The 20,936-nt window shown below is 39.4% G+C and overlaps 2 protein-coding genes and 1 long non-coding RNA gene across 5 annotated transcripts; 1 reads left to right on the forward strand and 2 right to left on the reverse strand.

Moving 5' to 3' along the window:
• Window positions 1–25: 25 nt before the first annotated feature.
• LOC132198614 (calpain-2 catalytic subunit-like) lies at window positions 26–13,845 on the reverse strand. Of its 2 annotated transcripts, none has more exons than XM_059622735.1 (9): window positions 13,589–13,845; window positions 3,957–4,080; window positions 3,739–3,897; window positions 3,509–3,680; window positions 3,266–3,450; window positions 2,949–3,199; window positions 2,733–2,889; window positions 2,467–2,674; window positions 26–2,400 (listed from the first exon to the last, which is right to left on the reverse strand). In XM_059622735.1, the coding sequence occupies exons 3-7, from the start codon at window positions 3,795–3,797 to the stop codon at window positions 2,852–2,854; spliced, it is 705 nt and encodes a 234-aa protein (XP_059478718.1). In that variant the 5' UTR covers window positions 3,798–3,897; window positions 3,957–4,080; window positions 13,589–13,845; the 3' UTR covers window positions 26–2,400; window positions 2,467–2,674; window positions 2,733–2,851. The 2 variants fall into 2 exon arrangements, with proteins under 2 accessions (XP_059478718.1, XP_059478717.1); XM_059622734.1 differs by having other exon boundaries at window positions 3,957–4,151.
• On the forward strand, window positions 5,235–10,825 carry LOC132198856 (uncharacterized). Of its 2 annotated transcripts, none has more exons than XR_009442052.1 (6): window positions 5,235–7,046; window positions 7,105–7,328; window positions 7,391–7,645; window positions 7,708–7,910; window positions 7,982–8,136; window positions 8,352–10,825. It is a non-coding gene; the product is annotated as an uncharacterized LOC132198856 (long non-coding RNA). The 2 variants fall into 2 exon arrangements; XR_009442051.1 differs by having other exon boundaries at window positions 5,236–7,046; window positions 7,708–7,914; window positions 8,352–10,824.
• A 651-nt stretch (window positions 13,846–14,496) lies between the features above and the next one.
• Window positions 14,497–20,884, reverse strand: LOC132198723 (NAD(P) transhydrogenase, mitochondrial-like). Its single transcript, XM_059622910.1, has 16 exons — window positions 20,794–20,884; window positions 18,990–19,230; window positions 18,761–18,915; window positions 18,566–18,706; window positions 18,236–18,504; window positions 17,987–18,184; window positions 17,680–17,884; window positions 17,408–17,626; window positions 17,031–17,346; window positions 16,780–16,978; window positions 16,422–16,726; window positions 15,950–16,322; window positions 15,736–15,895; window positions 15,580–15,684; window positions 15,313–15,524; window positions 14,497–15,256 (listed from the first exon to the last, which is right to left on the reverse strand). Exons 2-16 carry the CDS (start codon window positions 19,205–19,207, stop codon window positions 15,107–15,109), a joined length of 3,225 nt encoding a protein of 1,074 aa, XP_059478893.1. The 5' UTR covers window positions 19,208–19,230; window positions 20,794–20,884; the 3' UTR covers window positions 14,497–15,106.
• Window positions 20,885–20,936: the final 52 nt, after the last annotated feature.

The raw sequence follows: 20,936 nt of genomic DNA on the forward strand, positions 1-20,936 counted from the left end.
TGCTGCCATGAGCGGCGAAAAATGATAAAAATTTATAATTTTTAGTTTTCAGAATGTGGAATATTTGACAGAACACAAAGTTCCATTAAAAATTAAATATTATATAACTTCCAATGAATTTATCCAATTTACTATCTCAATTTTTGCAGCGGGTCGTTGGAATTTGATACAAAAAAATTACATGACATATGTTGTAATTTTTGCGATTTTTCTTTTAAAACGAATTCTTGCCAAAAATATTTTTTAAATGTTTGTTTTCCCTTTTGATTGGCCTTATTTGTAAAAGGCAGACGGAATGGCCTTGCCCACATAATTAAAGAAATTATTTCAAAGGAAAAAAAAGAGATGAATACATAACACATAAACCTTCATGGTGTACAATTTGCAAAAAATATAATACATATCATAATGTGACTTTCTTTTCAAATGGTGCATATCCATCGCACTTGTGTTGGAAATAATTCATTATATGAATCATATTTCTGCAGAAATTTTCATTTACGGCGAATTTTCATTTTCACTTTGCTCGGAAAGACTCATTAAAATATTATATAATGTCTAATTGAAAGACTAAGCAATGTAGATAGGAATTCTTTTATTGAGATAATTTACGTCTCGATAGTGTGTTCAATAAATTACACAATAGATTTACTTTACAGTTAATTCTTTATTTTGGAAATGGGTCCAAATGGGCTCCGTTATAGGTAGATTCATAAGCAAAATGCACAACACATTGCACCTGATTTGTCGATTTGTACCGTGTTCATCTAGTACACATTGATTACATCAAAGGCTATTCGTTTGTTTTTTGCTGCAACCAGCATGCAAATCTAATCTACCATTAAAATGGAATATTGGCTCTGACCACCCAATATGATAAAATTTGTAGATCATTTACCTGCTTCAGCTAGACAAAATGATAATGTTACATGAGTTGACACTAGGGTTATAAAGTTGGCTTGAAAAAGAAAAATAATTTGATTAAAACTGCCATTTTAAACATTGTATAAAATCAGTCCAGATTATGTTACGCAGACGTAGAAGCACAAGCACTACATAATACTTTGAAATTAAATTTTAGTTTGCGCAGCAGTCTAATGAAGTTCAGAAGTTGAAACTCAAAATGGCACATAGATTTCAAGTTGGAAAAAATTCGAATATTTATTAAATTTATTTCTTTTTCCAGGCCGTATGCCAGGTCAACTGAATGTGCTCTTGGCCGAGGCGGGTGGCCTGTTCACTTCATCTGATTTAAAAATATTTTCATTTAGAATTAGAACTTAAAATAATATTTTACTTCTTTAACATGTAGCTTGGATTAAAAGCAGGTCAGACTGCTTGTCAACTTTCTTTTGGCCAGCTTTTCAAACTATATCATGACATTTTGCAAGAGAATAAATAAATTGAAATTATGCAGCAGATTTTATCCCCTCAATGAACTTTTCATTTCCACTAATAAAAAATGATTTAAGCCAATTTAGGCAGGGAGAAATTCTTTAGTTTTTGAGTGCTAAAATTCAAATCACTTTTATTAAAATAATAACGATGACTGGGTTTTAAGAAATATTAAGGGAAAATGGTGCACTCAAATTTAATATTCAATTATTTTATACAATATAAAAATCATAGAATTAAATTTCCTTCAGAATGAAAGACGGTCTCTAAGTCTAAACAACTGCTCGAGCATAAAAATGACTCTGTTAAGAATTGAGAATTCTCAATTATTCTCTATAGAAGTTACAGATTAAATTTACAATGCTCAAAGTAAGCCTCAAAAGAGATTTTTTTTTTTAATTTTCTAAGTTTCTGTACCTTTATAAATTAGAAATTTGCATATTTATACACAAATATACTGAAAAATAAGCACTAATCCGATAAGGACAAAAAGATTCTTTGCGCAAATGCGCAGAACAAATTGGTCCAGTGTAAAGTAGGGTCAAAATAAGAATTATCTATTATTTAAAGGGAAAACAGCTTGTAGTTGACCGGAGCGATGAGAGGAGAGTACTGTTCCGCCTCAGCTATTGCACATAATGTCCTTATCTACGTCACTGGCAAAGTTTAGCTGCAAAGCCAATGAAGTTGATATCCCTGGAGATGCATTCTCTCATGAGTGTGTTGTTGCTGTGTGAATCTACTCCTCCTTGATGTGATTCACGATCAGCATTATTTTGATTGGAATTAAAGGTATGATGAAACGATGAAAATTTTGAAAATCTCAATCAGAATGAACTAAAATGTGCAGGCGATTTTGGCTTTGTGGACAGGAATCACAATTTCCTTCTAGCTTTCAATCGCAGATCGTGGGCTTTTCTTCTACGGGCTTTTTCTTGGGGGGAAGTATCTGGGTACTTCAAGACCTGACTTTCCAGCCACTCTCCGATGGCATCGATGATTTCACTGGAAGGAGTAGGAAAATTTGCCAAAATAATATGATAAAGAAATTACAAATTGAAAAATAAGTACCATCGGAGACATCCTTCATTCTCAATAGCCACTTTCAGAGAAAATTTTGCATAATTCCAGGATTCTCCGTGTAAGGCATGCAAATGTAAAAACCACTTTCAAGCTCGAGAATTGCAGAATTCTGACTTAAAAAGTCTAATTGGGCTCTAAATTTGGGCTCGTTTGATTGTAAGAAATCTGCGTTGATTTCTGTATCAGCAGAGTTCAGCTGAACAATTAAAAACAGCTTTTTAGAACAAATTTGAATTTTATATAATTTTTTTTACCTTGTAAATATCAAAACCGTAGTAGAATGGCTCGTAATCATCTTTCAAGAGGGAGATTTCTCTTTGTCCTTTAACAAGGAGGCGGATCCAAACACAGCTGCTCTTGGTGTTTGAATCATTCACTTGGAAACGAAGCTGGGATTGGTTACGAAAGGTGCTAAAACAAAATTTTTATTCAAAATTTGAGAAAAGAATGTTGGGCTATATTTTTATTACCATGTTCATGATCGTCAGACCCTCCAGCTGAGTATCCGAGCTCCCAGCAACCGTCAAGAGTGAAGACCTCTGTAGTTTGTTGACCTCTGACGAACACACCAGCTGTCGGTGGCAACGAGTTGTTGCAAATTTGCAAAATCTCGAAATGACGACAGAAGTCGCTGAAGGCAAAGAAAAACTCTCCGCTGTGCAATCTGTGGTAACCGACTCTTTCTTTGGTAGCTTTTGACACACGAGACCACAAGCTGTGACTGCGCAAATAAAATATATATTTCAATGTTCGATTACCACAGGAAATTATATATATATTTTCATACTTTTTGTTGCTCCAAGCCACATTTGGTGACTTCTGGCCGTGAGGGTTCCTGATTCTTAGCAAAATTTCTTTGAAGGCAACCCCTCTGTTAGCGGCCCCGGCTTCAACGTCAACATAATACACATCTAAAATGGCATAAGCGTGCCCTGTTTGCAAATTCTTGAGTAGCTCAGTATTTTGCGAGTTCTAAATTCCACGAAAAATATCACTTTTACTGAATATTTCCTTTATAGAGAAATTTTACCTCTGTTGCAGCAGCAGCAAACCCATTGAGGGCGAGCACGTGCTCCAGGAGCATCAGGACAGTGCGAGGCTGCTCTTCAAATAGGCGGAGGCTTAGGGTTGTGCCATCAGTAAAAAGAGTAAAAGCCTCATCCATGTACCCTCCTTCGATGGACTCGAAGGATCCAAAACCCCTACACAGAAAGAGCAATAATTAAGTAATGAAAATAAACAAATGGTGGTGATTTATACTTTGCAAGGTATTTCTCAATATACATTGCCCACAAAATAAGGTGGTCCTCCTCGCACATTTCTGATGGTCCAGTAAACACAAGCTCTCCAGAATATGAACTAGCACAGAGGCGGTGGTCAATTAGTCCCTCTTCCCATTTACCATCCTTGCAATAACACCTATTAAATTATAATCATATTTGACCAATATTTCAAAAATCTAATTTAGAAAGTCTAACCTGATCACCACTGTGCCGTAAAAATCTTGTGAGTCATTAGTGTCAGGGAACAAAAATTTCAATGTTTCCTGGTCATCAATAATTGAACCTAAGGCTGACAGAATCCAGCAGTTGCCAATTGATCCTTGGACAAAATGATCAAGGTGAAATTGTTTTGCTTCTCCTCTCATTCTGGGTGGGGTTGTGGTGAAGGTCCTAATATCACAAAAAATATATTATTATTAGGAAATTAATCTTTTTTATTTAATAAGGGCCGAAGGCTGACAGTCTGCAACTAACATGGGGTTCTCGCATCTTAATTTCTCCTTCTAAGTCTGCTCGTATAGGATGCATTTTGATGGCTCATGGCCTTTTGTCAACACACACACACATAGTGTAGAAAATCACCTTTAGTAAATTTGAATGTTCGAAAGTGTAATGTTAAATATAATATTAAAATATTTATGCAAACAGAAATTATGCATTCTACAAAATAAATTTGAAAGTTTTCCAACAGTGTTTGCAAAAATCATTCACGAATTGGACAAAGTTAATTTTTTCCTATCTTAATCAGGACGTCTTTTGGTGGCAGCACAACGATTTGTATATTTTATATTTACAAATTAACGTTATGATGCGAGTATTGAATTTGTCATTTGACGGGACGTGTGAAACATAAAACACCGCAATAGATGCAACGTGTTTTAAGTGTATGTACAACAGGATTCATACTTCTTCTGGTCTGACGAGCTTATAGTTTCACATTATATTCATTCATTCTCGGCTTTAAACTGCCTGATTAAAATCGTCGAAAAAATCGGGGACAGTGTGGGACACCTGATTCTCATTTATGCTAATAAGTTTAGCAGATGCCTCTATACGGGGAGCCAATGATATCGGGGAATTGAAAAATAACTTCTGATATGACAATTTAATCGTTCTTTTAGAGGATGAATTCGTTTTCTTAATTTTAATTATATCAAATATTTGAAATACGAAATATTTCCAGGCTGAATTATATTAAAATTGGAAAATTAATGATGATTTGGAAATCAATTTTAATATTCGAACGTAGCTTGCAAAAATCACGTTATCTTCGTGATCAAAACTGAAAGAGCCGTTTAGATTTGGCCCCACTTTTTACCTTGCACGCGCGCATTTGGAGAGAAGAAATGCAATCAAAAGTGTTTAAACATTTTCTGTCAAATTTTAAACATTTCCTGACCAAAATGAACTCAAAGCACAGAGCATTGAAGTAAAACAGAGTTCATCACTACAACCTGCTGGTATTACAAATTTAGTTTATTGCAAACCAAAATGATAATAAGAAGTTGCAAGTAAGGGGTTTGCATATGATTATACTGACTGATTATTTAATTGCTTAATAAATTATTAATGGGTAATTGTTCAGTAATTTCTATTGTGTAAATTATTATGATTAATTTGTAATTGTTTAAAACAATGTAAGTTGGCTTACACACGGGCTTTATTGTATTCACAACAATTCTGGCTGGATAGGGTAAATTCACTGGCTCGAAATTGTCCGTATAGTGTCACTTAAAAATCAACAAATGGGAGCGGTGTTCCCTGGGTAGGCCGGCAGGCTGCCCTGGAAACGTCCTTGCTGGGAACCCGGACGGCTCCCTGCAGGTCGGCGGCGGCTCTCGGCGCGGCCGGGGCCCACGGCGTGCGGGTCTCTGGCGGCGGACGTTCGGACGCCTTCGTCCGAGCGCTCGCTGGCGGCGTGCCACGTCGGCGCCCGATTCCTCGGACAGGAAGGAGCTGGGGACAAAAACAATGGGTCACTCGGCTGTACTTCCGTCTCACGTAGTGGTTTGACCTTTTGGCCAAAAGAAGGCCTCAGGGAGAAACAATTGTAATTTCTCTTACCTGGCAAAACTGCTCCGTACGGCTTCGGACGGCTCGGCCACACCCCGGACAGTACGATGGACACAGGCGTGCCGCTCGAGGGGCTCGGGACGCGGTCGGCCTTCCGGCTGTCCTCGGACGAGGCAGCGTCGGGACGAGACAGCGGTCGGGGCCTTGGGACGGCTCGGACGAGTGCGAAGGGTTCGGACGGGTGTCCGAAACTGCACTGGAAGTCCAGGTGTCCTCTGATTTCTCTGAGGTCTGTCAGCCTTCTGCATCGAGCCAGCGGACGGAGCGCCTTTTATAGCGCGGGTAGCAGCCCTGGGAGGGTCGTGCAAAACCCACCCACCCATTTGATTTACATTGAGAACTTTCTAGATGCATCTAGAAAGTTCTGTGAATCTGCAGTTGAATTCTAAAATGCCTTTATAAATTCCCTTGAAGTGAATTGGAATCCCATGAATTGTACAAGCTAATTCCAATTGAATTTATAATAATTATTTGTAAATTTAAAGCTACTTTAAATTTAAAATAAATGCAAGATTTATTTGTAAGAATTCAACTTAAAACAATTGCCAGAAATTAAAAAAGAATAATTAAAAAGAAAGCCCTTAAAAAATGAATTTAATTGTAAGCCGAAAATTAATTGAATAATAATAATAAAAAAAAACAATGAAGTTCTCCGATGACACAGCCACAGTCAAAACAAACAAATTAAGAGAGGACTAAAATAATTATTCCACACCAAATCCCCCTCTTTTGACTGGCGGCTGTGGTCAGCTGTGACTGGATGATCTCCAGGACGATTGCCAGGACGACGTACTGCACGTAGACTGTCCAGATCCTGAGCTGGCGCTGTCCTCAAGGAAAAACGTCGTGGGCACCATAATCACGCGTGAATCCGGCCTTGTTGTTGTTGTTGTTCGCATGCGGCGAGGGCGAGGTCTTGGTCCTTTGTGCGCTGATTTTTCCTTCTCCCTCTCCTGGCTTGATGGCGAACTTGGTTGTGGCGCCACTCTCATCTCTCTCCTGCTGATTTTTCTTCCCCCTCTTGTGAAAAGTTCATTGACTTTTTGGCCGCCACAGATAACAGCTGGCCCACGTTGTTTATTTGCCGCACTCGTTGTGGTTTTTTGTGTGGGAGTTTTAATGGCAAATTCGGCCTTATCTGTCGGTTGTCGGCGTTGTCGGCGGTGCCGTCGGCAAGTAAATGCATGCTGGGCGATGTGGTCGGCAGGTGGGGTAAGTTTTGGCTGTATTAACCGGCTCAATGCACTCAAGATTTTCTCTTCATTTGCAGAAATTTTGTCTTCGTAAACCTGATTGGACACTGTGCGACACGGCAAGCTCGCTTTAGAAGCCCTTTGTTGTCGTCGCTTGAACCGTCTTTTCCGTCGACGTTTCTCTTTACGAGTCGCAGAAGGGACGTGGTCGTTGCTGGCGGATGGTCGGTGGGTATGGACAATATCCTTTTGGTTTGACGGAGGTGAGAATGGACATGGAGCGTGAGAGGTGGAGTTGCTGGTAAATAAATTTTCTGAAAAAGTTGCACTATTTTCATTCACATTTTCTTCGTTCCCCCTCAGGTTAGAAGGTGCTTTGGATGAACTTGATTCTGTCTGTTCATGGAAATTTGACGGAAATGGTGGAAGCACTGCACCAGGTGGAATGGCTGGCAGCCATTGTTGGGAGGAAAACGGACTGGAGAGTGGAGGAACTGCCGATGAGTATTGCGGACTCGAAGCAGCGGGAAATGGCCCTGGCCAGCGTTGGTTCATTTGAGGGTGGCTTCTGAAGGCAGCAAGTGGAGGAAAATTTTGTTGTTGAGGGAAACAGTGTTGGTGAGTTTGCCTATTTTCCTGCTGGAAGTCTTCATTTAATCTATCTTTAATGTGTTTGGCAGTTTCTTCAACGAGAATGGCGATTTTGCGTGCCTCAAGAATTGATTTTGGCTGCCGGATGTACACCTGCCAATAAAAGTCGACTCGTAGGCCACGGATGAAAATGCGCAGAAACTCCTCTTCTCTGACCTCAAAGTTTTGTTTTAAACTTAATCCAACAATTAGTTGCTCCTGGTGCCACAATTTGTCTGCCAGCTCTCTTCACGTAGGTAAAATTCCTCTGAACTTTCCCCCTCAAGCTGACAGGCTTTTACAAATTTTCTGTGCAATTGCAAGGTGCTTACTGGCGGCTCAAATTCGTCTTGAAAAACCTTCTGGAGTGAGGAGAAGTTGCTGATGGTGGCCTCGTCAAGATGCTTAACAAACTCCCTTGCTCGTCCAGAAGTGCGGAAAAGTAACAACCACCACACATCTTTTGGCTGCAGTTGTTGGTAGGTGAAAAATCCAGCAATGCTGATAAGAAAATCCTCCAGCAATATTTTGTCTCCAGAGAATACAGGGATTAATGTCAAGTCCAACTTGGGTTGAAAATATTGCCCATTTTGTGTCTGGTTGGACAATTGTGTAGTGTGTAGTGATGTTGCCCTGTTTTCTGTTTGTTTGTATAATCTGTCATAAAATATTTGCTGACCAGTTTTTCTTTCAGGTCCCTCTGTGAGTACGTCTGGTTTTGGCGCCTCGTCGTGATTGATGTGGGACACTGGGTGTTCAGGCAGCAGTTGGCCAACCTGTGATGCGCCGTCCAAGGGGAGGAGGTGCTCCTGAGGGTGCAGGACATCCACCTGAGTGTACTGCTGGTATTGGCAAGAAAGAAGTGTTTGTTGTTGTTGAAGTGGGAGGGAAATTTGTGCAATTGGGTCGTTGTCGTCCGACTTGTACAGCTGTAGAGTCTTTCCAGGGTCACACCCTCCAGGGTCACACCCCGTTGTTATCTGCTCAGCAGCCAGGGGTCCAAAATGAATTTGATTTAAAAATAAAGGAGACAGTTGTTCTTTGTCTGCCATTGTATTTTAACAAAATAGAGTGTTAAAAATTGTGTAAATTGTAATTTGTTTATTGTGTTTGTCAGTATAATCCCCAGGAGTGCCAGGATCGCCAATTGGTATTACAAATTTAGTTTATTGCAAACCAAAATGATAATAAGAAGTTGCAAGTAAGGGGTTTGCATATGATTATACTGACTGATTATTTAATTGCTTAATAAATTATTAATGGGTAATTGTTCAGTAATTTCTATTGTGTAAATTATTATGATTAATTTGTAATTGTTTAAAACAATGTAAGTTGGCTTACACACGGGCTTTATTGTATTCACAACAATTCTGGCTGGATAGGGTAAATTCACTGGCTCGAAATTGTCCGTATAGTGTCACTTAAAAATCAACAAATGGGAGCGGTGTTCCCTGGGTAGGCCGGCAGGCTGCCCTGGAAACGTCCTTGCTGGGAACCCGGACGGCTCCCTGCAGGTCGGCGGCGGCTCTCGGCGCGGCCGGGGCCCACGGCGTGCGGGTCTCTGGCGGCGGACGTTCGGACGCCTTCGTCCGAGCGCTCGCTGGCGGCGTGCCACGTCGGCGCCCGATTCCTCGGACAGGAAGGAGCTGGGGACAAAAACAATGGGTCACTCGGCTGTACTTCCGTCTCACGTAGTGGTTTGACCTTTTGGCCAAAAGAAGGCCTCAGGGAGAAACAATTGTAATTTCTCTTACCTGGCAAAACTGCTCCGTACGGCTTCGGACGGCTCGGCCACACCCCGGACAGTACGATGGACACAGGCGTGCCGCTCGAGGGGCTCGGGACGCGGTCGGCCTTCCGGCTGTCCTCGGACGAGGCAGCGTCGGGACGAGACAGCGGTCGGGGCCTTGGGACGGCTCGGACGAGTGCGAAGGGTTCGGACGGGTGTCCGAAACTGCACTGGAAGTCCAGGTGTCCTCTGATTTCTCTGAGGTCTGTCAGCCTTCTGCATCGAGCCAGCGGACGGAGCGCCTTTTATAGCGCGGGTAGCAGCCCTGGGAGGGTCGTGCAAAACCCACCCACCCATTTGATTTACATTGAGAACTTTCTAGATGCATCTAGAAAGTTCTGTGAATCTGCAGTTGAATTCTAAAATGCCTTTATAAATTCCCTTGAAGTGAATTGGAATCCCATGAATTGTACAAGCTAATTCCAATTGAATTTATAATAATTATTTGTAAATTTAAAGCTACTTTAAATTTAAAATAAATGCAAGATTTATTTGTAAGAATTCAACTTAAAACAATTGCCAGAAATTAAAAAAGAATAATTAAAAAGAAAGCCCTTAAAAAATGAATTTAATTGTAAGCCGAAAATTAATTGAATAATAATAATAAAAAAAAACAATGAAGTTCTCCGATGACACAGCCACAGTCAAAACAAACAAATTAAGAGAGGACTAAAATAATTATTCCACACCACTGCTTAAAGCGGTGATTTTTTTTTTCTTTTTTGGCAATGCCGTGTTGCACCGTGTTGGAATAAATTTTTCTTTTAGATCGAATCGGTAAAATACTTGATAATATCTTGTGATGCTTGATGGAAATTCAATTATATTATTTTTAACCTTCATCATAATTTGTTTCTATTTAATATTACTTTGAAATTTGAGCTAAAAAAACAAATAATTATCAATCAAATTTATTTATAGTGAACTAGATATCTGGAAAATACGAAAATGTGACAAGTTCATGTTTAAATTTGAATCAGTTTATTTATTTAATTAAGCGCAAATACCACCAATCATAGCATAGAGAAAGACCAGCTTTTTTTTAATTTTATTTATTACAAATTTATTGAATTATAACTATAAATTATTCTTTTAAAATATTATTAAAATTAATTTGCAAATGGGGCGCGTTGCAATGAGTCATTACATCGTGGCGACGCTTCATATGTCAATAAAGATCAATAATAATAATTCTGTCTTTCAATTATGTATTATTTAAATAAAAAATTACTCTGCACAAACTTCGCTTGAGCCGCGCAACAGGAGAAATTTCGCCCAGCAAACTGGTTGTGGACGACTTATGGGCCGCGCATGCATCAAACTTCGTTCGCGCGACTACTCAATCGTGGACTTCGCATTTATGAAAATTTTAATTAAATTTTACATGGTGATATTCTGATATCGTTGATGCTTTTGGATAGCACTATTTCAATTTACATATTTTGCTTTGTAAGCCTCGATTTATGCAAATATTATCAATTATGCAATGTAATTTATTAATTTACGAAAAATGACTGATTAATAAAAAGAGAAAGCGCTCTACATTTAATTTTTATTCCACGTCATACAAATTATTCTATTCAGTTTATTAGACACCTATTTGTTATAAGGGGAAGGTGGAAGGTGGAAAGTAAAAATAACATAAGGGAAACAATACACAGCCCCTGAGGCATCTCCACCTCATCGCAAAGGAAGAATTTTTCTCTCCTGTGTCTGATACATAGGCAGAGCAATTTAAAATTATTTTCAGTATAAAATTTGTTTCTCTGTCCTAAACATAGAAAATTTTTGTGAAGTACGGCATTAAATTATAAATTAAATTGAAATAATTATTTTTTTCAGCGAAAATAATGAAATCGGAAACGGGATTTAAATGCAAAATATTATTGTTTTCAATAGATTTTTAAAATAAAGATGTCGTTATTGGCCTCAAGGGTGAGAGAATCGCTTAATTAAAAATATTCCAATCTGATTCCAATAAGCGATTTTTCTTAAAACGCATTCCATAGTCAACAATAGTGATTTACTCTCCGTCTGTGTTTTGTGAGTTGTTAATTGTTTACGAAAAATATTTCTTGCTCTACATGTTTTGACAGCGGACTGCAGCCGTAATTCATGAGATGTGAATTCATTTTAACAAGAATTGGAACATAAATTTTAACTTTTTATTCCTCATAAACTTAATAATTTTATTAGAAAAACTTTTTTTAATCTTCCATTTTTCCACAAAAAAATATATAACACAAATTAGTTGAATTTTTTTAAAGCAATTTATTTCTATATATTTAAATAATTTTGGTCACAATAGAAACGTGAGCTTTGAGTAGAGATCAAGAGAAGACTACATTATTTTTTGTTTAAAGGAGCGCTGACCCCTCGCTATTACTGCATTTCCATATAAAACCAAGCGGTATACGAACAACATATTACCAGGGTGGTCGAAAATTCGGTGATTTCATTGGCGAATTTGGCGATTGAAATTTCAGTCCGTGGACTTTTTTGCGCATTCGCCATGTTTTTCCTTCCTCCTGCTGGCTGGCGGCCGCTGCTGCTCCACCCTCGAAGACAAGAGCGAACAAGTCTGGACGGCGGCGAGAGACGTGCCGCTCTCGCCGCGAGAAGGAGGGAGGAAAATTAAAAAGCACTTCGCTTGGTTTTATTGAGATCGGCGCCAATTAAAAACTGTCTTATATAAAAAATTCATATTTTCAGCATTGATAGCTGATGAATCGACAAAACGTTTAATTTTTTATTTTTGAAAAAATCTTTATTAGGAGCGGAGTTATAAAGCATTTTTGTTGCGTTGAATATTTCTAATTGAGAAAAAATTTTAAAAATATAAACTTAAATAGCAAAATGTAGCCAATTAAATTATCCTTCTTTTCTTTTCAAGTGCAGATGACGTCAGAATTTTTTTTTTATTTGCCGCTTGAGGAATCAAAGTCAAACTTTGATATTTTTCAGAATGAAATAAATTTTTGACAATTATTTCAAGACAGCCAATTGACTGGAAATTTAATTTTGACCTTACAATTAGATCTCAAATTTCATCAAAAAATCTTTAGCCGTTTTCAACTTAAAAAAATAATATCTAATAACAACTTTATTTGATCATCAAGGTCACTAGGCGCTTTACAAAATACATGCTCTTATTGAAAACGGCTGGACATTTGTTAAGTATTCGCTTCACAGTCTGCGACGAATCTCGGATAGCGCGTCGAGTTCTGTGTCATTGACCTTTCCAAACTCCTGCCCAAAAGCCAAGGATCTTGCCAAAAGCGCACGGTCTGCGTCTGCTTTCTGGCGGCAAGGAAGAGAGGCGGAATGCGGAAAACGAACAAGTTCGAACGGTTTCAAACGCAAGCGAACGAAAACGCGTCCTTTTTCTTGTCACTCCACGGATGCGAAACGTATCCGAACACAAAATATGTACTATTCTGAACAAATTTGGAAAGCATTTCTTGCTTTGCTTTTTTTCTAATAAAATCAAACGATGGATGAGAAAAGTCTTGCATGATTTTTTAATGCTGACTTGGAAAATTTAATCTCTCCGACCTGTTAAATTGTTTAATCGTCGTGCAAAAGAATACTAAGCACGCGTCATTATATAAATTGCACAATTGGAAACACGGGATAAATAACGGCAAAAAGTAATCCTTTTAAAATGGCGGCTGTATGGGCAAATTAAAACCGTTCGGCGTTCACGCACAGGCCCAACGGAAATCACTTCTTGGGCTTTCATTATTTTGTTTTTAATTAACAATTTGTAATGTTGGCCCAACAAAAATTTAAAGTTGTAAAATGGACGATGCATGGCATAATATTTCAAGCTCCGACACACAAAATTCTTTTGCAAAGCCACCAAAAAATTCATCTCGTCGAGGCTGAGAATTTGCAATCGACCCATAACGCACAGGCTCACATGTCACAAAAGATCGCTTCGTTAAAGTTTTTTTTTTCAATCGGGTCGCTTTTTTCAGGATATAACTTTAAAAATTCGCACCCATCGAGTAAGGTTGAATTTGAAAATCCCCATGCAAAATATGACAAGGAGATCGAGCCGCAATCATGTCCGGGGAAAATTCAACGTTTTCCACAGATAAATACATATTATTTTAGAGTTGATAGTGAAAAATTCTTACCTCGGATTGATTTGAAATTTCAGTAGCGTCGGTCAAAGTCGCCAGCCTCTTTTTGCGATCGTCCTCAAATGAGATGCGCTCTTGGTGAACGATCTGTCCGGTCGCACTTCAGCACTGCGGAGCCTGGTTTGCCGGTCAAGTCAGACGGTCGTCGGGACACGCGGCTTTCAGTCCGTCAGCAGACTCGTTGTCCTTACGAACAAAGCGGCCACTTGCACGAACAGTCTCCACAGCGAGGTCGAAGTCGGAGCTCGGCTGAGGCACTGACAACAGACAAATCAGAAGAACAAGCGACAAGTAGTTGAGAGACCGCAGTAGGGGAAGAAGAAAAGGAGGGTGGAGGGAAGTAACTTTTTCTTCAAGACAAGTAATAAGTATAATATGATTTTTTTAATGTGTTGCACTAATGTTTCATTTCTCAACCCCCACTATTCGGTTATCACCCCACCTCTGGGATTGTGGAGTAAAAACGTCCCTTTATATGTATCATGTTTTCAAATCTTCTGTGGGAACATGTAGGAAGTACATAATTTACACACTGGTTATTTTATTTTTCAAAACTTATGATGTTGAGCGACAAAGACAAAACAGAGTAAACAGACTGGAAGCTGAGCAGCATATAATTAAAGAAATTGTTTCGATTATTTCAAAGGAAAATAAAAAAAAAGAGATGGATACCTTTATGGTGTACAACTGGATGCAAAAAATATAATACATAATCATAATTTAACTTTCTTTTCAAATGGTGCATATCCGTCGCACTTGTGTTGGAAATAATTCATTATTTGAATCATATTTCTGCAGAAATTTTCATTTACGGCGAATTTTCATTTTCACTTTGCTCGGAAATTAGACTCATTAAAATATTATTTAATGTCTAATTGAAAGACTAAGCAATGTAGATTGGAATTCATTTATTGAGATAATTTACGTCTCGATAGTGTGTTCAATAAATTACACAATAGATTTACTTTACAGTTAATTCTTTATTTTGGAAATGGGTCCAAATGGGCTCCGTTATAGGTAGATTCATAAGCAAAATGCACAACACATTGCACCTGATTTGTCGATTTGTACCGTGTTCATCTAGTACACATTGATTACATCAAAGGCTATTTGTTTGTTTTTTGCTGCAACCAGCATACAAATCTAATCTACCATTAAAATGGAATATTGGCTCTGACCACCCAATATGATAAAATTTGTAGATCATTTACCTGCTTCAGCTAGACAAATGATAATGTTACATGAGTTGACACTATGGTTATAAAGTTGGCTTGAAAAAGAATAATAATTTGATTAAAACTGCCATTTTAAACATTGTATAAAATCAGTCCAGATTATGTTACGCAGACGTAGAAGCACAAGCACTACATAATACTTTGAAATTAAATTTTAGTTTGCGCAGCAGTCTAATGAAGTTCAGAAGTTGAAACTCAAAATGGCACATAGATTTCAAGTTGGAAAAAATTCAAATAGTAAGACACAAAGTACAATGGCAGAAATAAAGGAAAACGCTTAGTCAGGATAAATTTCCTTGATTTTCGATAGAAGACCGTCGCAAGTTTTCTTTGCGTCCCCAAGCAGCATGGACGTGTTAGGCTTGTAGAAGATGGGATTATCGACTGCAGCATATCCAACTCCAAGGGACCTCTTCATGACGATAACCTACAAAATTAATAAGATAGAATTTGACTCAAAATTTGTGTTCAGAGATCATTTACCTGATCTGCTTTCCAAACTCGAATGACGGGCATGCCAGCGATGATGGAGTTGGGATCGTCCTCTGCTGCAGAGTTGACGGTGTCGTTGGCGCCAATGACGAGAACAAGGTCTTGGTCTGGAATTTCAGGGTTGATTTCATCCATCTCCTGCACAATATCGTAGGGCACTCCCGCCTCGGCCAAGAGCACATTCAGTTGACCTGGCATACGGCCTGGAAAAAGAAATTTTTAATAAATTGTGGGAGAAGAGAAATTAATCATTTTTACCAGCAACTGGGTGGATTGCGAATTTGACGTTCTTGCCGTGACTTTGTAAGATTTTGACCATTTCAGCCAAAGGATATTGAGCTTTTGCCACACACAATCCGTAACCTATAAATAACTGTGCTTAGTAAATTAAACTATCAAGAAATAAAATCCTACCAGGAGTAATAACGATATTCTTGGCATTAGCAATCATCTCAGCAGCACCGTCGACATTAACCTCAGTATGAGTGCCGGTGATTTCCATTGGCTTTCCGCCTCCAGTGGATGAAGTTCCGTAGCCACCAAGGATAACACTGGGCAAAGAACGATTCATCGCCTGCAAATCAATTTTATGTAATTAATGATGCAATTCAAACTCAACATTTCATACCTTGCACATGATGTATGAAAGAATGGCACCAGAGGAGCCAATGAGGGCACCAACGATTGTCATTAGATTGTTGTTGAGCATGAACCCTTCAGCACACAGAGCCCACCCGGAGTAAGAGTTGAGTACGGTGATCACAACAGGCATGTCAGCTCCACCGATAGCTGCTGTAAGAGTCACTCCCATGGTGGCAGAGAGACCAGCAGTGGCTCCCAGCATTGAGAGACCACCGGCCAAGGTGGGGGTCATGAAATAGTAGGCCAAGGCACCACCATTAGCAGCCAAAAGACCAAGGTTCATGGCGTGACGGCCGGGCAGGAGCAAAGGGTTGGATGAGAGAATACCTTGCAGCTTGCCATAAGCAACCAGAGAGCCACTGAAAAATTAAATTAAATAAACAGCCAGCTTTTAAATTATTGTTTTTATCAATTAATTTTAGGTGTTCAAGTTGTACGAGATTGGGTTGAAATTGTACCTGAAAGTGACTCCACCGATGTAAGTACCAAGGAAAAGGGCAGTTTTTGTGACATTGGCAGCGGCATCCTCAGCAAAGGTAGGAAAATCATGGATGTATGTGGCAAAGCAGGTGAGAACAGCAGCAGCGCCCACAAGAGAGTGAAAGGCAGCGACCAGTTGGGGCAAGTCTGTAATTTCAATCCTCTTGGCAATGACGGCACCAAGAAGGCCACCAACGCCAGAGACGGCTGCCATTTGAGCAAGAACATCGTTGGAAGGTGCCAGTTGGCCAAGAGTTGCGGCGATTCCTCCGGAAACACCAATCTGAGCATGAAATAAATTTGAAACAATTTTAATTTAAGTCTGTAAAAACAAACCATTCCGAGGGAGTTTCCAAGACGAGATGTTTTTTGAGAGCTCAGTCCTGCCAATGCACCTACACAGCATAACGAAGAACCCAGGTAAGCCATTTGATGCATTTCAGTAATCCCAGACATTGCTCCAAAGCCGTAGCCTCCAATGAACAATGCAGCTGGAATTCCATACAGGTAGTTATACTCGGGAGGGTCGTCGGGCCTGTATAATTAATTATTTAATCATCTGCAGTTTTCAAAAACAAACGCCAAACCTCTTGAACATGTCTAACATACGCTTGGTGACCAGGAATCCACCCGAGATGTTAATGCAGCTAATGAAAGCTGCTGCCGCTGAGAGAACATGGACAGGTGTTTGTGGGTAAAGTCCTCCTCCCATCAAAAGTAAACCACCAACAGCAGTGGTGCCGGAAATTGCGTTTGTAACAGACATGAGTGGAGAGTGGAGAGCAGGTGTGACTCCCCAAACAGTGTGGTAACCACAAAGACCAGCCAGGGCAAAAGTGCTGGTCATTGCCGTGAAAGAAGCGTTTGGTGAAATAGCTCCCAAACCAAGCAAACTTCCAAGGCCTGTGTTACAAATATAATTATTTTATTTTGAGTCTACGAGAAGAAAGCTTATAAGAATAACCTGTTGTGTAAGCAAGGGAGTCTTTGAGAGTGACAGTGAATGGATTCGGAGGCTCCGGTGCGGCGATTGCAGCCTTGGCAGGTGCTGCTGCAGCAGCGATCTGTTGAGGTGTTGGCGGAGGAGGTGGCGGAGGAGGCCACATTACAGTGCCATCCTTCAAGATGATGCTTCCCCTCACAACCTCATCTTCTAGGTCAATATTAAAGGAGCCCTTTCCACCTGTTAATTTATAAAGTGCAAACAAATCAAATTTTATAAAATAAATCAAATACCCATGGAGAGAAGGAATTTTGAGATGTTATTGGCGTACAGAGTGGAACTCTGAGTTGGCAACCTGCTCGGAAAGTCGGTGTAACCAATGTGCACCACGTCTTTGTAGGAGTAAAGCTCGCCAGGCTTGGTTGTTTCAATGTTGCCACCGGCTTCTGAAGCCAAATCCACAACGACGCTGCCAGGTCTCATTTTCTCAATGTGTTCCTTTAAATTTTTTTAATTAGAAATCGGAAAACTGATTGTGTTTACTTTTTGTAACTACAATACTGATTTTAATCATAAAACAAGTTTATTGCTATGGCTTACTTTCAGAATAAGCAGAGGAGCCTTTTTCCCCGGGATGAGAGCAGTTGTAATGATCACATCAACATCAGCTGCCTGCTTGGCAAACAAAGCGTGTTCAGCGGCAATGAACTCTGGAGACATCTCCTTAGCATAACCTCCAGCTCCATCTCCGGATTCCTTCAGATTTATAGTTAGGAACTCGGCTCCCATTGACTCAACCTGAAATCAACATTGTCGATAATATATTCCCCACCAAGCACAAATATTCACCTGTTCTTTCACAGCAGCTCTGGTGTCAAAAGCTCGAACGATGGCGCCCATACACTTGGCTTGGCCAATGGCAGCGAGACCAGCAACGCCACCACCAATAACAAGAATCTTGGCCGGAGGAACCTTTCCAGCTGCAGTGATCTGGCCGGTAAAGAAGCGACCAAAGTTGTTTGCAGCTTCAATCACAGCTCTGTAACCAGCAATGTTGGCCATGGAGCTGAGGGCATCAAATACCTGCGCCCTCGAGATGCGAGGAATGCAATCCATGGCTTTGGGAACAATCAGTTGTGGAGTATTATTATAATTATGTTTTAATAATAATATAATTACCAAAAAGCGTTATCTTTTTCTCAGCCAGTTGTTTCACAAGATCTTGGTTTTGACCAGGATAAACAAAGGATATCAAAGTGGTGCCAGGACGAAGAAAGGAGATCTCTTCTTTCAAAGGTTGACGTACTTTCAGCAGCAAGTCTGGAATTTTTTTCTCTATTAATATTGATTTTATTCAAAAGGTAAATGTTTCACCTGAATTGAAGACCTTGTTTCGATCCACTATTTTTGCACCGGCTGCAGCAAAATCGTCATCACGGAACTTGGCCTCATTGCCCGCTCCAGCCTCACACTGCACTTGAAAACCTTGTTTGATCAGGGCAGCGGTAACGGTTGGAGTCAGTGCCACTCTATTAAATTACAAAGTGAATCAGTTGAAAAAGTTCTAGGTGGATATTACAAATTAATTTTTTTTTTAATTTACCTTCGCTCCTTGGGCCAGATTTCCTTTGGAACACCTATGGTGAGTTTCGAGTACGGGATACCTGGCACCGTGGCCGATTGCTTGGCGGCATCTTTTGCGGCGGCAGCTGGCTTGTCGAGTCTCCTAACAGACACGCTGATTGCCCTGCTGGCAAGGGCAGAGGCACCCTTTTTCTGGGCGATGGCTGCGTTCAACGGCAGCCTCCAGATGGCCACCATCGTGTTTTGATTGACTACAGCACCTGTGGAATTTGCACAATATCAAATCAAAACTTGTTCAAAAAACAAAAGTGATATAAAATTAATTACACAAGTCATTTAAATAAGCAGAATATATGAACATTTACGTATTATTTTTAAATATTTTTAGCTCATCATTCAAAATCTTCATAATTGAAATAATTTCTAGACTTTTTTAAAATTAAATTTCTTTGAAAGCAATTTGTAAATTTATTCTGCAGCCAATGCTTTGGTCCAGTACTGTACACACTTCTGCATTCAATTGAGATTAATGTGCCGAGCGATTGGTATTTTTTCAGGTGGTCAACGGGATAGACTCGGACGATTTGCGTAGTTGAAGCTAATTTTAGACCAGGCTCCAGGCGCGTGACTGCTGGACAGAGCCAAATAATTTTTAGAAGCCGCAAAAAAATCATCAAAGATTCCCAACGGCATCAACAGGAAATTAAAATTAGTGAACTTTGGGTTGAATAAACTTCGTCTGATATATGGAGTAGCGAATGGTCTGGAGAAACAGCTAGAGGAGGTGCCAAATGAAAGAACAAAAAATTTAAATATTTGCAGAACCCTTTATCACACCTCTGCATGCGTGCGTAAGGGGAAATTTAGGCGCCGGTCGATTCGAAACAAGAGATCGTTGTTTGCGCAGCCAGCGTTTTACAATTTGCGTAATAGCGTGACAACCAACAAGGCCATCACACTTTGACTCCGAGGAAGATGCGAGAGAGAATCGTTCTTTGCATGATATAATATATTTAATTTAGATCGCTGCGGTTTCACCAAGCCTTTGTTTAGGGACACTCTAACTTAAATCAAATTTTACTTCAAATTATATTCAAATATTTAGATTTTTATTATAAAAATTAAATAACAAAAATTAACCTTTAAAATTTGTTTTGTTCTAAATTTATTTGACTCATGACTCCATTCCTACTATGTATGTATTAAATTTTTCATCTTGTATTATTTCTGGTCGTAATACAACTTAACATGAAATTATCACTGTTCCAAAATTAAGAATTAATTTTGATTACTTTAATAATTATATAAAATTCACGGGCCTTGATTTTGAAATGATTAGTCCATACAATTACGTACACATACATAATGAATTTTCTACTTTAATGGCTTTTTATTATCGCAATATCTTCTTGACAACAAAAGCATAATTACTTTGACTTATCAGTATGTGTTTGTATCTGGATTATCATATTTTTTTGTAGGAGGAGGATTCTCCAGAGCAGAAAAAAATAATAATTAAAAAAATAATTTATACTACGGTGCATTTCTGAAAAATATTTTACTTGGAAAAAAATTTGGTGGTCAACCAATGCTATTTATATACCACCCGCTTAACTTTTTCGCACCGCGCTCGGTGAACTCCTCGATTTTTTTTATTTCGAATAAAAAATAGAAACAGCGCGGCCCAGGCAGTCACTCGTGTTGACAACCCCCGCCGGCTGGAGGAATTTTAACTCCCACCGAAGGCGCGAATCGAGCCGATGCTGATGGTTATCAAGAGTAAAACACGTTCTGTCAAGAAATTCAAAGTTATTTTAACGTACCAGTTCAAAACGATGCTGAAATTCGACGAAACAGGGCCGCTACACAAGTGTCAGGTCTTGTCCGCTCGCCGCCATAAGCCCGACGGTGGCGCCACCACTAACTTTCGAATTTTCCGCTAAAAAGTGGTTACTTCGCACTTCGC

Source organism: Neocloeon triangulifer, unplaced genomic scaffold (assembly GCF_031216515.1).
Source record: "Neocloeon triangulifer isolate White Clay Creek 2 clone unplaced genomic scaffold, ASM3121651v1 ptg000013l, whole genome shotgun sequence".
In the NCBI taxonomy this organism is placed as follows: domain Eukaryota; kingdom Metazoa; phylum Arthropoda; class Insecta; order Ephemeroptera; family Baetidae; genus Neocloeon; species Neocloeon triangulifer.